The sequence below is a fragment of the Panulirus ornatus genome, chromosome 26 (assembly GCF_036320965.1).
Source record: "Panulirus ornatus isolate Po-2019 chromosome 26, ASM3632096v1, whole genome shotgun sequence".
NCBI classification, from domain to species: Eukaryota; Metazoa; Arthropoda; class Malacostraca; order Decapoda; family Palinuridae; genus Panulirus; species Panulirus ornatus.
In genome coordinates, this window is record NC_092249.1 from 3,719,658 (window position 1) to 3,739,052 (window position 19,395).

Here is a 19,395-nt window from a genome sequence, read left to right on the forward strand (position 1 = left end):
TTACCCCCTGATACTGCTAATCCAATGCCCCATCCCATAATCTCATTTTGGACTAAGAGAAAAGTACTTTCTCAGGAAAAGTGTACTTTTGAACTTACTCCTGTGTTTGTGTGTCTGTTTCATTTTTGCTCAAAAACCAGAAGTTTTCCTTCTTGGAAGCATGTGTTGGTACATCTCATCCCTAAGGTGGGTGACCATTCCAACTATCATCCTGTTGCTTTGACATCTACCATTTCCAAAGTCTTTGAATGCCTCCTTAATTTCGATATCTTTAGACATCTTGAATCTCACAGTCTTCTTTATGATCACATTTATGGCTTCCATGAGGCTCGCTGGTGATATTCTTTCCTAGCTTACTAATGTCTGGTCATCATTCCTGAATTATTCTGGGGAATCCTGTGTAGTAGCCCTTGACATATCCAAAGCTTTTGACAGGGTGACATCAGGGTCTCATCTAGAGCTTCTGTCCTGTCCCCTACTCTTTTTTTTTTTTCTCTTAACCAACGATTCCCTCCTTCATAGATAACCAAATGCACTCATATGCTGACAGCTCAACATTGCATTCCTCCACATCCTTCAGTTCTGCTCCTTATTCTATCACCTGATCTGCATCTCGTCTCGACACAACTTCCTCAGGAAACTCAGAAAGTTTACTTCAGTGGGGTATATGAAATCTGGTGAAGTTTAATGCCTTCAAGACCTAGTTTCTACCCATCTCTCTGTAAAAAAATTCTCACAACTTTCTGTGATCTCAATTCTTGACTCATTGAACATAGTTGGTATTACTGTAACATCTACCCTTTATTAGAAACCTGACATTAAGGAAATAGCAAAGTCTGCCTCTAAGAATCTGGGACATGCTTATATATCAAAATTTCTTTTCTGTTGAATAGTTACTCCGTTTATACGAAGTATTGATTTGTCATTGAATGGAGTGCTGCTCTTACATCCTCGGTGGTTCTAGCTTTGCATCCTTACTTGAGAGGTTGAGTCAAAAGCTGTGTGACTATAAACTCTCCCGGACTAACTTCAAAACTTGACTTGTTTGCCCTATGCCGCAACTTTGGTTCACTTTCTCCCCTATCCCAAGGATGTAAGGCATGTGTACAAGTAGGAAAAGAGGAAAGTGATTGGTTCCCAGTGAGTGTCGGTTTGTGGCAGGGGTGTGTGATGTTTCCATGGTTGTTTAATTTGTTAGTGGATGGGATGGTTAGGGAGGTAATTGCAAGACTTTTGGAGTGAGGGGCAAGTATGAAGTCTGTTGTGGATGAGAGGGCATGGGAAGTGAGTCAGTTGTTGAAATGGTTTGGTCACATGGAGAGAATGAGTGAGGAAAGATTAACAAAGAGGATATATGTGTCAGAGGTAGAGGGGACGAGGAGAAGCAGGGGACCAGATTGGAGGTGGAAAGATGGAGTGTAAAAGATTTTGAGCAAATGGGGCCTGAACATACAGGAGGGTGAAAGGCATGCAAGGAATAGAGTGAATTGGAATGATGTGGTACACCGAGATCGACGTGCTGTCAGGGGATTGAGCCAGGGCATGTGAAGCGTCTGGGATAAACCATGGAAAGGTCTGTGGGGCCTGGATGTGGAAAGGGAGCTGTGGTTTCGGTGCATTACACATGAAAGCTAGAGACTGAGTGTGAACGAATGTGGTCTTTTTTTGTCTGTTCCTGGCACTGCCTCACTGAGGGGGAGGATGCTATTTTTGTGTGTGGTGGGATGGCGATGGGAATGGATGAAGGCAGCAAGTATGGATATGTACATGTGTATATGTGTATATGTATGTATACATTGAAATGTATATGTGTGTGTGTGTGGGCATTTATGTATATACATGTGTATGTGGATGGGTTGGGCCATTTCTTTTTTTCATACCTTTTTTTTTCTTAGTGTTGCAAGGTAGCATTAAGAACAGATGATTTAGTCTTAAAGGAAAAACTCATGCTTGATTTCTTCCTCTGTTCCTCATTTTTATTAGTCTATTTATCTGTTTATTTGTAGTTCTGATGCCCCTTTCTTTTGGAAACTTCCTCAAGGGGATGACCATGGTGAATGATTCTTCATACCTGTTGAACCTCAGTGCTGTTTCTGAGCCTTTAGTATCTTACCCTTAACAGGCCATTAGCAAAGGGCAACTCAAGTGCAGTTTTTCCAGAGGGTACACCGGAATGTTTCTACCTAATGTTCCCACCGATTACTCATACCATACACTCCCAACCAGTGGTCCAACATACTGCTTGTACCTAATGTTTGTACCTAACATTCTTACTTACAACTTCTATCTGTTGCTCCTACCATTTTGCCAAAAGGCAGGGCTGGTGCATAACTCAGCACAGGAAAAATCTAGAGTTACAAAGAATGAGTTGTGTGAGTTAAGTGTTGACAAGGAGAGATTGTATGTTTTTGGACAGAATGCCAGCAGTCCATATGTGGGTGATGTAGAAGGGAAAGACAGATACTGAAGTGCTGGATCATTATGCAGCCATCACTACCCCTCCCAATACCCAAGGGGGTAGTACTGGTAGTTATACCTCCCTGGTTGGTGGCTGCCTCCCAGCTACTACCTACTTCAGTCCATTAATTACAGTTAGGGAGAATATACAGTCCCCTGCTCCTACCTTCTGTGACACACATGGGTAGTCATCTTTCTCTTATTTTCTGGGATGATATTCTTTCTTTTTTCTTTTATGCTTGTCTGCCATTTCCCACGTATATGAGATAGCATTAGGAACAGACAAAGAAGAGGCCTTATTCGTTCATGTCCCTTCTTTAGCTGTTATGTGTAATGCAACAGCACCATGGTTTCTGTATCCACAAACAGGTCTCACATTCCTTTTTGCGGTTTCCCACAGCTGCTTCATATGCCATGATTCAGTCCATTAAAAGCACGTTGCCTCCTGTCTACTACATCACTCCTGTTCACTCTGTCCCATGCACACCGTTTTCCCTCCTGCATGATCAGGCCTGAAGCACTAATAATCTTTCCATTTTTCACTCTATAAGTTATCCTTATAATTAAATTGGACTGTTGTGAGTGACTGAAGCCTCCAACCTAAAAAAATTGCTTTAGTTATTATTCTTTTGAGATCAGTAATTCATAGCAGTTTTTATGGACTTCAGTTTCTTCCCTCAACCTTAAAGATAGAATAAGCTTGGAGTGTCTCTCCTCCCATGCTGGCCTGAGCGATTAATGCCTGCCACCCACCCACAGGAGGCTCTGCTGCCTATCTCCCAGTTATTTGTTTTTGTACTGAGTACAGTATTCTCATTTTTAATGTTCATACAATATTATTTACAATATTTTGCTATGAAATTGTTTTTAGTATATGCATGAAACTTTAAAACAACAGAATTTTCATTACATGGGGAACTTTAGTTCTGGATGGGAACAGAATTCCACTTTTACAGTAGGAACACATATTTGGTAATTGTGGATTGACTAACATCAACCTTTTCCAAGAACATAACCCTTGCTATGAGAGAGGGAGACTATGATATTTTAGAAAGTTAATGTAACTGTAAGTCATGAGACTGCATGTAGTTATATTTATTCTTGGCATTTAATGGGTAACTTTTTATTCACCAGACAACGTACTGTAAGTGGTTCCTCTCCAGTTCACAACTTCATCTTTCCGGGGGTAGCTGCATCTCCACCCAAATTTATGTCCCTGGAAGAAGTGATGAAAGCAACAAAGGGTGTTAGCAACATGGTTCTGGCTCATGAGATAGCAGTAGACAAGAATTTTAAGTTGGAAAAATTTGATCCCCCTGATAACAGTGTTGAGAAACAGGTTAGATATCTTTTATGGTTATCACCCAGTATTTCACTTTTAGTTCCTGAAGGCAGCTCTACTTGTGTCCACTTATCTCACTAACATGGGAAATAGCAAACAAATATGGAAAAAAGTATTTTACTAGTTCGAGTTGTAAGTCATTCTATTTAGAAAATTGTGTTCCAGTTAATCATGATGATAGTTAATCACAATTACAAATGTAATGGAGATTTTTTTAATATTTAAGAATAACCTACATACAGAGTGCACACTGGAATTTAGGACTGCCATAGTAAAATAGTAAATGGGTTAGGTTAATATGTAAAAACCTAAATGTAGGGATTTATTCAAAATGTGGTTGTACTTCCATGGAAGATGCGCTGCTTCCTTAACTTGCAAGTATATCTTTTGGTATTACTGCCTTTAATTTTTTATTTCTTGTTGTATTCAACATTGAGCACATATGTTTAGAATAGAATATTCATCATTCTGAAGGTATAGTAAACAGATATCAGAATGTATCTCTAGAAGATTAAAAAGAAAGAAAATGTGTAAATCCAAATAGCAGCACTTTTGTTTGTTGCATTATTTTGTACAATAAAAACCTGTAATGAGTTTTTAATCATATTCACACAGCATCTAGGAAATATTATTACATTCAGAGGTGGTTGCTACTCCATTCATGAACAAGATACAGTCTGATGTTATTAGCTTCGTGTTTATAGCATACATCAAAAGCTCTTATTCTTCATCTGTTTCTTTAATACAGGTAAGGGATGTTATGCACAAAGCCTTTTGGGACCAGCTTGCTGACCAGCTGGCTCAAGATCCACAGTGCTATGATCAGGCATTAGTGTTGTTGCAGGAGGTCCGAGAAAATTTGTTAGACATCACCCTTCCTCATCACACACGCCTGCGGCAGGAAATTTCAGACACACTTGATGTGGAATTGATTAAACAGCAAGCAGAGCATGGTGTGCTAGATTTTAGTCAGTAAGTATATGTAAGATTTTGCAGTATGTGCTGTATTACCTTCTGTATTTACAAAATAATGTAATTTTTGGGGAGAGGGGCAAGTGTGCAGTCTGTTGTGGATGAGAGGGCTAGGGAAGTGAGTCAGTTATTGTTCGCTGATGGCTGATTCGGGTGAGAAACTGCAGAAGTTGGTGACTGAGTTTGGTAAATTGTGTGAAAGAAGAAAGTTGAGAGTAAATGTGAATAAGGCAAGGTTATTAGGTTCAGTAGGGTTGAGGGACAAGTTGATTGGGAGGTAAGTTTGAATGGAGAAAGACTGAAGGAAGTGAAGTGGTTTAGATATCTAGGAGTGGACATAGCAGTTAATATGAGAAGTTATTCTTTACTTTTTATAATGTTAAAGATTGCTGTTAGGGAAAATGTAAATTTTTTTTTTTCTCCCTTCCACAGGTACTCCCAGTATGTACTTTCCATCATGGCTCGTCTTTGTGCTCCTGTCCGAGATGAGACCATTCGAAACCTGATGAGAGAAACTGATATTATTGGGGTTTTTCGTGGTGTAATGGAGACCCTTGACTTAATGCGCCTTGATATGGCCAACTTTACCATACAGCAGATCAGGCCTCATATTATAGCTCAGGTAAAATCGCAAGAAAATGGATATCCTTCATGTACTTTAGAAAGTTTTTTGTTGTTGTTGTTGTTGTTGATGATTACTGTGAAGCATTTCTTAAAAAAAAGCAGGCCCTTTATGAGCAGATTTAGATTGGTACTTTTGCAAAGCAGTACTTTTATTTAAAGTCTGGCAGTGTATGTAGATGATGATTTCTGTATAGTGTAAACTTCTTTATGATGAAAAGATTGGAACCCATTCCCCATCTTTCTCTGGGTACATTCCATTAAGCATTTATTTTTTATTTTGTTTTTTGAAATTATGCACTTAGAGAAGAAAATAACAGTATAGCTCAGGTATAATGAGATGATTAGGGAAGTGGTAAAAATGCAGTATCATTATCTACATTCAATTACTTCTCTAGCCTTGGGGAGAACGTTTGTCAAAAAAGAATGAGCATTAAGTGTGAACCTCGGAAAACATCACACTAGAGTTACCCTCTGGCAGTAGCCTGTTAAAGGTGAGGTGCTAAGGGTTAAAAAGTGGCACCACAGTCCACCTATTATGAAGACTTTTGCTGTGGCCACCTCTTTGAAGGAATTCCTGAAGGGAACAGGTGTCAAAGATACAGAGAGATAGCTTTAACCCATTTCTTGGCTGGTGCCAAAAGCTTTCTACTTTCTTCTGCTTCAGTTACTTTTCTTTGATGAATCATAGTTTTATCATATTATTCCCTTTGAAGATTTCTATGTTCCTCTTCCCTATTAATGCTCACATTTTTATAATCATATTATTCATAGATTTCTTATTTCCCTTATTCTTTGTTATTTTCTTTTAATCTTAGCATTTTCTCAACATGTTCATGTTATGTTTTATTACTTTTTAAACTCATATACTTTTCTTTCCTATGTATGTCAGTTGGATGTTCTTGCAAGTCATGAGCAATTTTTCTGTTTTCATATGGTATCTAATATCTTTTTAAGGTTGTCTTGCACTTCCTTCCTGTTTGTCTTCTTTCATTTTATGTCATAGGGTATAGCTATCAATACCATTCATCTTGTCTTGCTTTCAAATACTTTTTTTTAGCTTTCCTTGTTTTCATGTCCAAGAAAATCACTAGTGCCACATCCACTGATTTCTCAACCCTTTCTTTGTTAGAATCATACCAAATATATGGAAAAAAAGGTTTAAAAGGTACTTTTCATTCTCACATATTACAGGTACACCACCGATTTTCCGGCACTCTTGGTTCCAAAGCCTTGCCGAATTAACCATTTTGATAAACCGTGGTCACGTAATAATAATAATTCATCAACACACCTCTAACCCACTAATTAATTATACATCTCCAATGTGTCTAAAGTATACCATGGACTGCTAGAGATTTAAATTAAACAAATATTAAATGTAAATTAAATAAATAAATGAAATACATTATACACCTGCTCGGGACTGAGATGCTCATCAGCTATGAGTTTCACAAATTCGTCCTCATACTTGGCAGCTCCTTCATGGTTAGCAGACCTCTTTTCTCCACACACTTTATTCATGGAAATTCCATTACGCTTCTTGAATCTTTGAATCCACCCTTCACTATAGTCATGTTCATGTTGTAATTTAAGTTCTTTATGGAACAACTTATCCTGGTCCATTATCGTGCTATCTGACAAGTCCACTCCGTCACTCCAACACTCTCAAAACAATTGCATCATTACTTGATCGTGCTCAATGCTCTTACCACCATTCATAGTTTTTCTATTCATCATTTGCTTCTTGGAATTGCTGTCTACAGAGAATTTCAATATTTTCTCCCTCTGCTTCATTATATCATAAACAGTTGAAGCAATACTGTAGATGTCGCACAGCTTGCACACCAGAACACCACAGTCTATTTTTTCACCAGTTCTACTTTATCTTGGATCAATATTGACTGGTGTTTATGTTTGACACCACTACTGCCACTCTCGTATGTCTTAAAAGCCATAGCTAGGGTTATATTTATGCAAAATAAGCTAAGAATCTCACAGAATTGCGGTATCACCACCAAGTGCAGTGTAAAGAATGTAAATAAACGCACCCTACACATGCCATCTGGGCCGCCCAGTAAACTAGTCTGGTGGCCGCAGTAACTTCAAGTTCCCTCACATAATTTTGCCCGGACTAAAGGAGCATGAAAATTGATGGTGTACCTGTATCAGTTACTGGTAATAAAGTTGCTAAAGTGCTTTTTTTGAACCATGTTTTTTTTTTTCTTCAGATTCACCTTTAGTAAGAAAAAATAACCCACTTTCTGATATTAAATTTTCACTTTCTTTTTTGAATACTATTTCCACTCATGTTCATTCAAAGCTTTGTTCCTTTACATGGGGTGCAGTTTACTGATCCCCACCTTTTGGTACTGCTAAATGAGGCCTGACCAGTGATACCACTGTTCATCTTGACCTAGTGACTGTCACAAGTAGTGATATAGTACACCACACTTTTCATATTTATCAATTACTTCTGTAGGCAAATGAAAGTTACTTATCTTCTGTATCACTGCAAGCTGTATTTCAGGCAAAAAGCACCACTGATCACAGTATGTGTGCAGTTTTACCAGCCAGTTATTGAATAGTTGCTGCTTTAATACAACAGCAAGAATACTGCTTTGGTACTCCACAGAGATGCTAATTGGTTACTCTGGGGATGCTTAGCAAATTGGTTTGGAACATCATGCACATCAGTCTCATTTGCACATATGGGAAATCTGCACTGAGCAGTTCATTATTAAGAGATATGTTTTTTACTTTGCAGAGTGTGACATATGAAAAGAAAAAGTTTGCAGAGTTTCTCAAGACACAGAATGATGGTTTAGAGTTGACCAGACAGTGGTTGTTAAATCATGTCAGACCTGAAGATGTGGCTGCACCAGATGACATCGCTCTGCGAGGCGTTGTGAGTTCAGTCATTACTCGAGCATATTTGGAACTCATTTCTTGGTCTGATGAGAAACTGCTGCCAGAGGTAAGGGAATGACTAGGAGTTACTTGTTACTGCTGTATAGAAGCTAAACGATCTGATCATTTTCTTATGTAACTTCCAGCTTTAGAACTTTTTTTTTTTTTTTTTTTTGTCGCTGTCTCCCGCGTTTGCGAGGTAGCGCAAGGAAACAGACGAAAGAAATGGCCCAACCCACCCCCATACCCATGTATATACATACGTCCACACACGCAAATATACATACCTACACAGCTTTCCATGGTTTACCCCAGACGCTTCACCTGCCCTGATTCAATCCACTGACAGCACGTCAACCCCGGTATACCACATCGCTCCAATTCACTCTATTCCTTGCCCTCCTTTCACCCTCCTGCATGTTCAGGCCCCGATCACACAAAATCTTTTTCACTTCATCTTTCCACCTCCAATTTGGTCTCCCTCTTCTCCTCGTTCCCTCCACCTCCGTCTTCTCCTCGTTCCCTCCACCTCCGACACATATATCCTCTTGGTCAATCTTTCCTCACTCATTCTTTCCATGTGCCCAAACCATTTCAAAACACCCTTTTCTGCTCTCTCAACCAAGCTCTTTTTATTTCCACACCTCTCTTACCCTTACATTACTTACTCGATCAAACCACCTCACACCACACATTGTCCTCAAACATCTCATTTCCAGCACATCCATCCTCCTGCGCACCACTCTATCCATAGCCCACGCCTCGCAACCATACAACATTGTTGGAACCACTATTCCTTCAAACATACCCATTTTTGCTTTCCGAAATAATGTTCTCGACTTCCACACATTCTTCAAGGCTCCCAGAACTTTCGCCCCCTCCCCCATCCTATGATCCACTTCCGCTTCCATGGTTCCATCCACTGCCAGATCCACTCCCAGATATCTAAAACACTTTACTTCCTCCAGTTTTTCTCCATTCAAACTCACCTCCCAATCGACTTGACCCTCAACCCTACTGTACCTAATAACCTTGCTCTTATTCACATTTACTCTTAACTTTCTTCTTTCACAAACTTTACCAAACTCAGTCACCAGCTTCTGCAGTTTCTCACATGAATCAGCCACCAGTGCTGTATCATCAGCGAACAACAACTGACTCACTTCCCAAGCTCTCTCATCCCCGACAGACTTCATACTTGCCCCTCTTTCCAAAACTCTTGCATTCACCTCCCTAACAACCCCATCCATAAACAAATTAAACAACCATGGAGACATCACACACCCCTGCCGCAAACCTACATTCACTGAGAACCAATCACTTTCCTCTCTTCCTACACGTACACATGCCTTACATCCTCGATAAAAACTTTTCACTGCTTCTAACAACTTTCCTCCCACACCATATATTCTTAATACCTTCCACAGAGCATCTCTATCAACTCTATCATATGCCTTCTCCAGATCCATAAATGCTACATACAAATCCATTTGCTTTTCTAAGTATTTCTCACATACATTCTTCAAAGCAAACACCTGATCCACACATCCTCTACCACTTCTGAAACCACCCTGCTCTTCCCCAATTTGATGCTCTGTACATGCCTTCACCCTCTCAATCAATACCCTCCCATATAATTTACCAGGAATACTCAACAAACTTATACCTCTGTAATTTGAGCACTCACTCTTATCCCCTTTGCCTTTGTACAATGGCACTATGCACGCATTCCGCCATTCCTCAGGCACCTCACCATGAGTCATACATACATTAAATAACCTTACCAACCAGTCAACAATACAGTCACCCCCTTTTTTAATAAATTCCACTGCAATACCATCCAAACCTGCTGCCTTGCCGACTTTCATCTTCCGCAAAGCTTTTACTACCTCTTCTCTGTTTACCAAATCATTTTCCCTAACCCTCTCACTTTGCACACCACCTCGACCAAAACACCCTATATCTGCCACTCTATCATCAAACACATTCAACAAACCTTCAAAATACTCACTCCATCTCCTTCTCACATCACCACTACTTGTTATCACCTCCCCATTTGCGCCCTTCACTGAAGTTCCCATTTGCTCCCTTGTCTTACGCACTTTATTTACCTCCTTCCAGAACATCTTTTTATTCTCCCTAAAATTTAATGATACTCTCTCACCCCAACTCTCATTTGCCCTTTTTTTCACCTCTTGCACCTTTCTCTTGACCTCCTGTCTCTTTCTTTTATACATCTCCCACTCAATTGCATTTTTTCCCTGCAAAAATCGTCCAAATGCCTCTCTCTTCTCTTTCACTAATACTCTTACTTCTTCATCCCACCACTCACTACCCTTTCTAATCAACCCATCTCCCACTCTTCTCATGCCACAAGCATCTTTTGCGCAATCCATCACTGATTCCCTAAATACATCCCATTCCTCCCCCACTCCCCTTACTTCCATTGTTCTCACCTTTTTCCATTCTGTACTCAGTCTCTCCTGGTACTTCCTCACACAAGTCTCCTTCCCAAGCTTTAGAACTTATATGATCTTTATTTGGCTAAGATATGCTAGCTAAGAGTTGTATTGAATTTGTACTGAATTTCATTGTAATTAGAAATGAAGAAAACTTCTGACAGAATTATTTGAATTCTGATATTCAATTTGTAATTATAACCACTTTTTAAAGTTTCCCCAAGCTTCACACTTCAGCAGCTTACGATAGTTTCAGGTACAGGAACCTATGATGATTTAAGGTACAAAGATTCAGTTATGGATTAGATGGGTTGATTTATTGGGGCTAGAAATTTGTTGATGAAAATGCAAGAAGTATGGTTTTTGATCAGATGTAGTAGAACCCTTTTGTGTTTGGAGATGACAGTGTGAATTGAGGCAGATCTTCCATCAGAAATTAGCTGTGAGAATTATAGGTTACAGTAGAGTAAGAGTTTATAACGCAGTAATACACTAGACGAGGATTGAGGATGTGTGTGACTGAAGTGAAAGTATGGCTGCATCAGATCCATCCCATGTAAATGGAAATGGGAGTTTGTGGTGGTAGATAAAAAGTTTCATTCAATCTTTCATACAAATACACATTTTCTTTTCCATTACTAACAACTATCATATGTGTTACTATATTTTATTTCCATGTACAACCTTATAGTCTTCCCGATTTGCCTTTTATTCAGGCTATTGCTTTAGGATGGTCAAGCTTTTCCTTCTATGTTTCATCATGCTATTCCTGTCTTACACACCCTGTATTATTAAATCTGTAATGGCTCTTACAGGAGCATTTTTTTTATATCTCCTCACCCTTTCAACCTCATTTGTTACATTTTATATGTATTTTTACCAAATACTTTATGTCTTTTTAGAAATGCTTTTTTTACAACATTCTTATGTTTTTGTTTGGGGATAGGGGAGAAAGAAGACTGTTCACTATTCCCAGTGTCATAAAAGGCAATAAAAGAGGTGGGAGCAGGTGGTTGGAAATCCTCCCTTCCTGTATTACTTTTCAAAAAAAGGAACAGAGCAAGGAGCCAAGTGAGGAATTTTCCCTCTAATAGTCGTTCATCTGTTCTTCACACTAACTTACTTTATGTGAGAAATGGTTAGCTTACATAAAAAAGAAAAACTTTATCTCTTTTTAGAAATGCTTTTTTACAGCATCCTTGTGCTTTTCTTTGTTTTATTGGTAATTCTATTCACTTTCCTAGTCCTTTCCCAGAGATATTGACACTGACATACCTGATATTAACATATTTTTATTTTTTCTGTATATCAGACTGTTGTAATGGATGGAGGCAGAATACTAGAATTAAGGGATCGACTAAGTCAAGTGTGTATTCTTGGTTCTGTGATGCTTGTCACTCTTACTTCTGTGGGGCCCTTAATCATCCAGCCTGATGCCTTCAAACTCAAGATGAAACGAAATTTGTGTATTATTCTCGATCCTGCATTATCTGATAAGTAAGTAACATAAATTATTTTAGTGCATCTGCTTTTACAGTTGGTATTTTCTTGTTAGTGCATCAGATGTTATGGTAGTAATGCACAAGTTGCACATCACACATAGATAATCACCTACGCAGCATAAGGAAATCTGTTTTATGATTGAAAGTGTAAAGCTCCATCCCATACTGTTAGGTAATCATTCAGTTGTATGATAAATTGAGATAAAGAAGTGAGATCCTATGAGTGTAGAACTCATAACTCATAACTGCCTTACAAATAGGCAGTTATATATAAAGGCCACAAATTGATGTCAGTAATGGTTTGTCTGGGGGAAAAAGCTAATATGATTACAGATTTGTTCTTGACGTCAGAAACCTTAACAAAAATATTGTCATTGAAATATGCTTCACAGGAAGAAACCTACTTTTACATATAGATTTAAAGCTTGAGGTTGTAGAATTCTTTAGCATCAGTTTTTGATACATTACAAAAATTTTCATTGATGTATTAGATGCTTGTGGAAAATGCAGAACTCATCCAGAAGCTAACATTCGTATTCATTAGGATATGGTGGAGTAAAGAAACACTGTACTTCAGGCAGCATGAAGTTTTGATTCCTTACTCTACACTTATATTGAATATTATCAAATATTTGATGTTGTATTTTAGGGAAACGATGGCACTAATGGATAACTTAGCAGAGCAAGTGGCTAAAGAGGTAGATGATCATCTTCAAGAGCATGAGAAACCACCACTGCCGGCATCAGCAAAGACAGCTCTAAAATCTCAAATCTTAGAGATAAAAAATCCAGACCATCGTATAAGAGCATTGATTGGTAAGTTTGCTGTTAGTTTCGTGTTTAAAGTAAATATGATTTTTTGTATCATTGAATACTGAAGCTGTTATGGAAGAATTTTTACTCATAACAGTATTTTTGTTGTTTGGAGATAAGAGCTACATTTTATTCCTTACATTGCCTTCCTACTTTAAAACCTGTTTTTGAGGATTTCTGCAACTCCTGTCCACAAGGCAGGACCATAGGCCAAGAAGTATGGTGGTGTGTTTGTAATTGTTGGGTGAGTGTAGGACAGTTGAGAGACCTGTGTTTCAGGTTGCATCCCGGACAACTTTTGATAGGTTACAACAAATGTTGGAAATTGCCAACCTCCCAGATCTAGGTGCATTTGTAACTTATCCAGTTTCACAAAACATGGCAATTCGCCACTGCACTGCATTGCAACATGGTACAGGGGTCAGGATACTTTACAAGAACCTTCTTTTGCACTTCATCTGTTTACTGGTATGCACTTGTAACACCTTTTCCTCCAAATGACAAAACCATTTTCACAATATCTGTAAGCATCCAGACACACTGGCATTCAAAGAAACACTTAAGTGACATTGTGTGAGGAAGAAAGGGGAGGAAGAGGGAGAAGTCGGTCACAGTACTTATCAAAAGTCATGTAGGCCATTTATTGCAACAATAACACTAAGAATGATGTGGTTTTATTGTTTGTAGCATTGGTGAATTGACTAAAGGATCCTCATGTATAAGTTGCTGAAGTACACGGCATGAATGAACTTTTTAAGGTTGCTTTGGTGTTGCTTTTTCAGTTGTGAAAGGATATAGGGGCAGTCTGCCAACAAGTGATAACAATTTTAGTATGTCTTTATCAGGAAACCCAGCTCGCCCTCCTCTGTGGAATGTAGCTTTGAAGATACTGGAGCCCCAAAAAGGGTTCGCAGACTGTTTGCATGCTCTCACTTGCACTTACTTACTGCCCTTGCCAACTCGCCATTCTGTTTCCCACTCCCTTGGGTACCCATCAGTTTGCTCAGATGTATGACTGTTCTTATAGTTAATGTGATAAGTCATATAGAAATCTTGAAAGTCACTGATACAAGAAATTATTAACAGTGACCCTCCATCTGTGCTTGAACTGTTGCCTGTGATCTGTTTATTTTGATGTCCTTCCATTATAGTGCTGTTCTACATAATGTAATCTTGTTTTGAGAGGAGTTACAGTAAATTGTAAAGTGGCATTCTGTCCACAAACATACTATCTCTGTTATTTACACAATTAACTTGACATATAACTCATTCCTTTTGTAACTTTAGATTTTCATGTGGTGAGCAGTATGTGCTAGCTCTGCCTTTTGGCAAAATGTTAGGAGCAATAGATAGAATTAGTTAGGAGGAACATGAGATAAGAGCACTAGGTAGATGTCATGGATAAGAACATTAGGTGGGAGCATTAGGTAGAAGTAGTGGGTTGGAACATTAAGTAAGAGATGATAGGAACATTAGGTAGGAGCCTCAGAAAACACCGTGCTAGAGTTGCCCTCTGCCATTGGCTTGTTATAGCTAAAGTACTAAAGGCTTAGAAGCAGCATGAGATCACTAGTTATGGAGACTCTTTTCCCATGGCCATCCTGTTATGGGAGTTCCAGAAGGGTATGGGCATCAGAGATATAGATAGTAAAGATCTGACCCTTTCGGTGAAGGCCATCTCTCTAAACATGGATGTCCCTGGCAAGTCTAGAGCCAGATTACAGTGCCATTTTGCTAGTCATATCCAAGCCATATTTGGCTTCACCAGTTGCTATGCTATCCAAAAGATGGATAGACACCACGCTAAGATGTACTCCAACCACCCTCATTAGATAATTTTAGCTCTAAGACGTCCCTTTGTGATTTTCCTGTCAGAATCCTCCATACAAATCACGTTATATGATAATTCTCTAGGGTTATACAATATAGCAGTCTAAAGCTTAATTTTACATTTTCCTTTTTCAACAGTAAAGCGAGCAATGGAATTCATAGGAGCCCTTTTGAGTTCTACTACAGCTCGGCCTGTGCAGATGCCCCCTGGTCTTTCATCATTACAAGAAGAGATAGCTCACATATGTGGGACATTGCTACGACTTGTCACACACAATAGGTCTGTGTTTGGCGAGTACTATTCTGATATCATAAGTAATCACATAAAGGCCACAAAGGAACTTGAAGAAGGTGCAGAGGAGAAAGAAAATGATGAAAAGGTTGTTAGTATTGTCAAAACCAGCACTGACGCTGATAAATGAAGAGATATTGTAAGGAAATAATTCCCAATTGACTTACAAGAATAATTATACTATAAATGGAAATAAGATCCTCCTTAAATGTGAGGATAAGCTTAATGTAAGCTGTGAACACAATGAGAAATATGAAGTGTAGTGGATTATATTGTTCAATAGTTGTTAATATAAGGCTGCTGGCAGTTTGTTAACACCTTGACCATTACTGCCAACTGTGTGAATGTAATGCATAATAATTGCACACATAAACATACATTCTTAATTGTTACCAGACCCACCTGCTGTGGTTATATTGTGAGTGAAAAGTCACCTTCACCAATGCTTTGTCATTGTTGGTGGACAACTTTTTACTCCAAAGTAGTCTATCATTTCCTTGGACCTGATTGAAGTGCAGTCTAAAAGCTGCAGGAGCCTCACAATAGTGCTCCAGAGTTGAATAAATGGATTATTTAATAGACCTTCATATATATATATATATATATATATATATATATATATATATATATATATATATATATATATATTTTTTTTTTTCTTTTTTTTTTTCAAACTATTCGCCATTTCCCGCATTAGCGAGGTAGCGTTACGAACAGAGGACTGGGCCTTTTTCGGAATATCCTCACCTGGCCCCCTCTGTTCCTTCTTTTGGAAAATTAAAAAAAAAAAAAAAAACGAGAGGGGAGGATTTCCAGCCCCCCGCTCCCTCCCCTTTTAGTTGCCTTCTACGACACGCAGGGAATATGTGGGAAGTATTCTTAATCCCCCATCCCCAGGGATAATATATATATATATATATATATATATATATATATATATATATTTTTTTTTTCATACTATTCGCCATTTCCCGCGATAGCGAGGTAGCGTTAAGAACAGAGGACTGGGCCTTTGAGGGAATATCCTCACCTGACCCCCTTCTCTCTTCCTTCTTTTGAAAAAAAAAAAAAAAGAAAAATGAGAGGGGAGGATTTCCAGCCCCCCGCTCCCTTTCCTTTTAGTCGCCTTCTACGACACGCAGGGAATACGTGGGAAGTATTCTTTCTCCCCTATCCCCAGGGATATATATATATATGTATATATATATAAATGGAAATAAGATCCTCCTTAAATGTGAGGATAAGCTTAATGTAAGCTGTGAACACAATGAGAAATATGAAGTGTAGTGGATTATATTGTTTTTTTTTTTTTTTTACTTTGTTGCTGTCTCCCGCATTTGCGAGGTAGCGCAAGGAAACAGACGAAAGAAATGGCCCAACCCCCCCCCCATATACATGTATATACATACGTCCACACACGCAAATATACATACCTACACAGCTTTCCATGGTTTACCCCAGACGCTTCACATGCCTTGATTCAATCCACTGACAGCACGTCAACCCCGGTATACCACATCGCTCCAATTCACTCTATTCCTTGCCCTCCTTTCACCCTCCTGCATGTTCAGGCCCCGATCACACAAAATCTTTTTCACTCCATCTTTCCACCTCCAATTTGGTCTCCCTCTTCTCCTTGCTCCCTCCACCTCCGACACACATATATATATATATTTTTTCCTTGCTTTGTCGCTGTCTCCCACGTTTGCGAGGTAGCGCACGGAAACAGACGAAAAAAATGGCCCAACCCACCTCCATACACATGTATATACATACGTCCACACACGCAAATATACATACCTACACAGCTTTCCATGGTTTACCCCAGATGCTTCACATGCCCTGATTCAATCCACTGACAGCACGTCAACCCCGGTATACCACATCGTTCCAATTCACTCTATTCCTTGCATGCCTTTCACCCTCCTGCATGTTCAGGCCCGATCACTCAAAATCTTTTTTTCACTCCATCCTTCCACCTCCAATTTGGCAAACCATGGAAGCGGAAGTGAATCATAGGGTGGGGGAGGGGGTGAAAATCCTGGGAGCCTTGAAGAATGTTTGGAAGTCGAGAACATTATCTCGGAAAGCAAAAATGGGTATGTTTGAAGGAATAGTGGTTCCAACAATGTTGTATGGTTGCGAGGCATGGGCTATGGATAGAGTTGTGTGCAGGAGGGTGGATGTGCTGGAAATGAGATGTTTGAGGACACTGTGTGGTGTGAGGTGGTTTGATCGAGTAAGTAATGTAAGGGTAAGAGAGATGTGTGGAAATAAAAAGAGCGTGGTTGAGAGAGCAGAAGAGGGTGTTTTGAAATGGTTTGGGCACATGGAGAGAATGAGTGAGGAAGGATTGACCAAGAGGATATATGTGTCGGAGGTGGAGGGAACGAGGAGAAGTGGGAGACCAAATTGGAGGTGGAAAGATGTGAGTGAATAAGATTTTGAGTGATTGGGGCCTGAACATGCAGGAGGGTGAAAGGCGGGCAAGGAATAGAGTGAATTGGATCGATGTGGTATACCGGGGTTGACGTGCTGGTCCAGTGAAAAAAATAAAAAGATTGAATCAGGGAATGTGAAGCGTCTGGGGTAAACCATGGAAAGTTGTGTGGGGCCTGGGTGTGGAAAGGGAGCTGTGGTTTTGGGCATTATTGCATGACAGCTAGAGACTGAGTGTGAACGAATGGGGCCTTTGTTGTCTTTTCCTAGCACTACCTCGCACACATGAGGGGGGAGGGGGATGGTATTCCATGTGTGGCAAGGTGGCGATGGAAATGAATAAAGGCAGACAGTGTGAATTGTGTGCATGAGTATATATGTATGTGTCTGTGTGTGTATATATATGTGTACATTGAGATGTATAGGTATGTATATTTGCGTATATGTATACTTCCACGCATTCCCTGCGTGTCGTAGAAGGCAACTAAAAGGGGAGGGAGCGGGGGGCTGGAAATCCTCCCCTCGTTTTTTTTTTTTTTTTTTTTTAATTTTCCAAAAGAAGGAACAGAGAAGGGGGCCAGGTGAGGATATTCCCTCAGAGGCCCAGTCCTCTGTTTTTAACGCTACCTTGCTAATGCGGGAAATGGCGAATAGTTTGAAAGAAAAGAAAGAATATATATATATATATATATATTTATGTAGGTTTTACAGGACCCTTTGTGTTTGAGGTGTCAATGCAAGTGAAAGGCAACCTTTGGTGAAGCTGTACCATTGGTAGTACAGTGTCATCAAAGAACTTCTCAACCCTGCTTCTTAAAGTAGTGCAGCCTTGGGCAGCAGGATCCTTGAGAAAGGTCTTGGGTAACACTGTGTACAGTGCATGTATATATGTATATATGTATGCACACTTTAACCCAGCTTTCTATTGATGTGTATTGCCATATATGGCTGTTAAAGTACAAGTAGAATGCACTTGCCATAGTGGATGCATACACTGTATAAGCTAATGATGTATTTCCATTATCTCATTCTTAGCATTCAGTGACAAACCATATTGTAGGTTAAACGTTTCCCATGATTTTTTTTTTTATGAATTATGTAAACAATCTTAAATGGGATGAATCAAGACCTAGTTTTAGATAGTATAGGTTGATGTATTCTTCCATTGGTAGCACATTAAACTGATACATTTTTTTATACAAAATTCTCAAAAATTTTTTTACTATTGTGATAAATTCTGTAAAACTATTGTACAGATGTGTACTGTGACTAGTTAGTTTGAAGTTTTATAAAGAGAGCAGAGATGCAGTTTTACAGAATTGGTTCTCAGACTGAATACTTTTTCTTGCCAAGACAGATTGTACAGAAATTTCTTGATTCCATAACTTGACTGAAATTTCACTTATAATTTTATGAAGTTATGTAATAGGTCAGTTAGTGTTTTAAATGATTGTTTTAAAAGCTCATGTAGCATATTCAATAATCCAGGTTAAGACCGATTAAAAGTTCTAAAAATGGCAAAGAATAAACCAGTTAGTAATGTGCTTGGGATAGAAGTAATAGGAATGGATGTGATGAAGGAAAGGGAAGGATGATTGAAAAGTAATATTGTAAGAATGCTCTCTATTTTGTAAAAGGAATACTTAGTCCCATATAAGTATACAGCTGTTCATAAGCAGTATGTTTCTGTGCAACAGAAACACCAAAATTGTGATGGAGTAATAGTGGTTAACCGAGTGTTGCAACACAAACCTCTGG

At 39.0% G+C, this 19,395-nt stretch overlaps 1 protein-coding gene across 7 annotated transcripts in view; it reads left to right on the forward strand.

Moving 5' to 3' along the window:
- Positions 1-15,572, forward strand: part of LOC139757405 (T-complex protein 11-like protein 1) — a 52,112-nt gene extending 36,540 nt beyond the window's left edge. For all 7 annotated transcript variants that reach the window (XM_071677859.1, XM_071677853.1, XM_071677855.1 and 4 more), the window contains exons 3-9: positions 3,592-3,796; positions 4,548-4,771; positions 5,204-5,393; positions 8,160-8,369; positions 12,074-12,258; positions 12,913-13,079; positions 15,045-15,572. In XM_071677859.1, coding sequence (XP_071533960.1) covers positions 3,592-3,796; positions 4,548-4,771; positions 5,204-5,393; positions 8,160-8,369; positions 12,074-12,258; positions 12,913-13,079; positions 15,045-15,328 — 1,465 coding nt within the window. In that variant the 3' untranslated portion in view covers positions 15,329-15,572. The remainder of the gene's footprint in view (positions 1-3,591; positions 3,797-4,547; positions 4,772-5,203; positions 5,394-8,159; positions 8,370-12,073; positions 12,259-12,912; positions 13,080-15,044) is intronic.
- Positions 15,573-19,395: the final 3,823 nt, after the last annotated feature.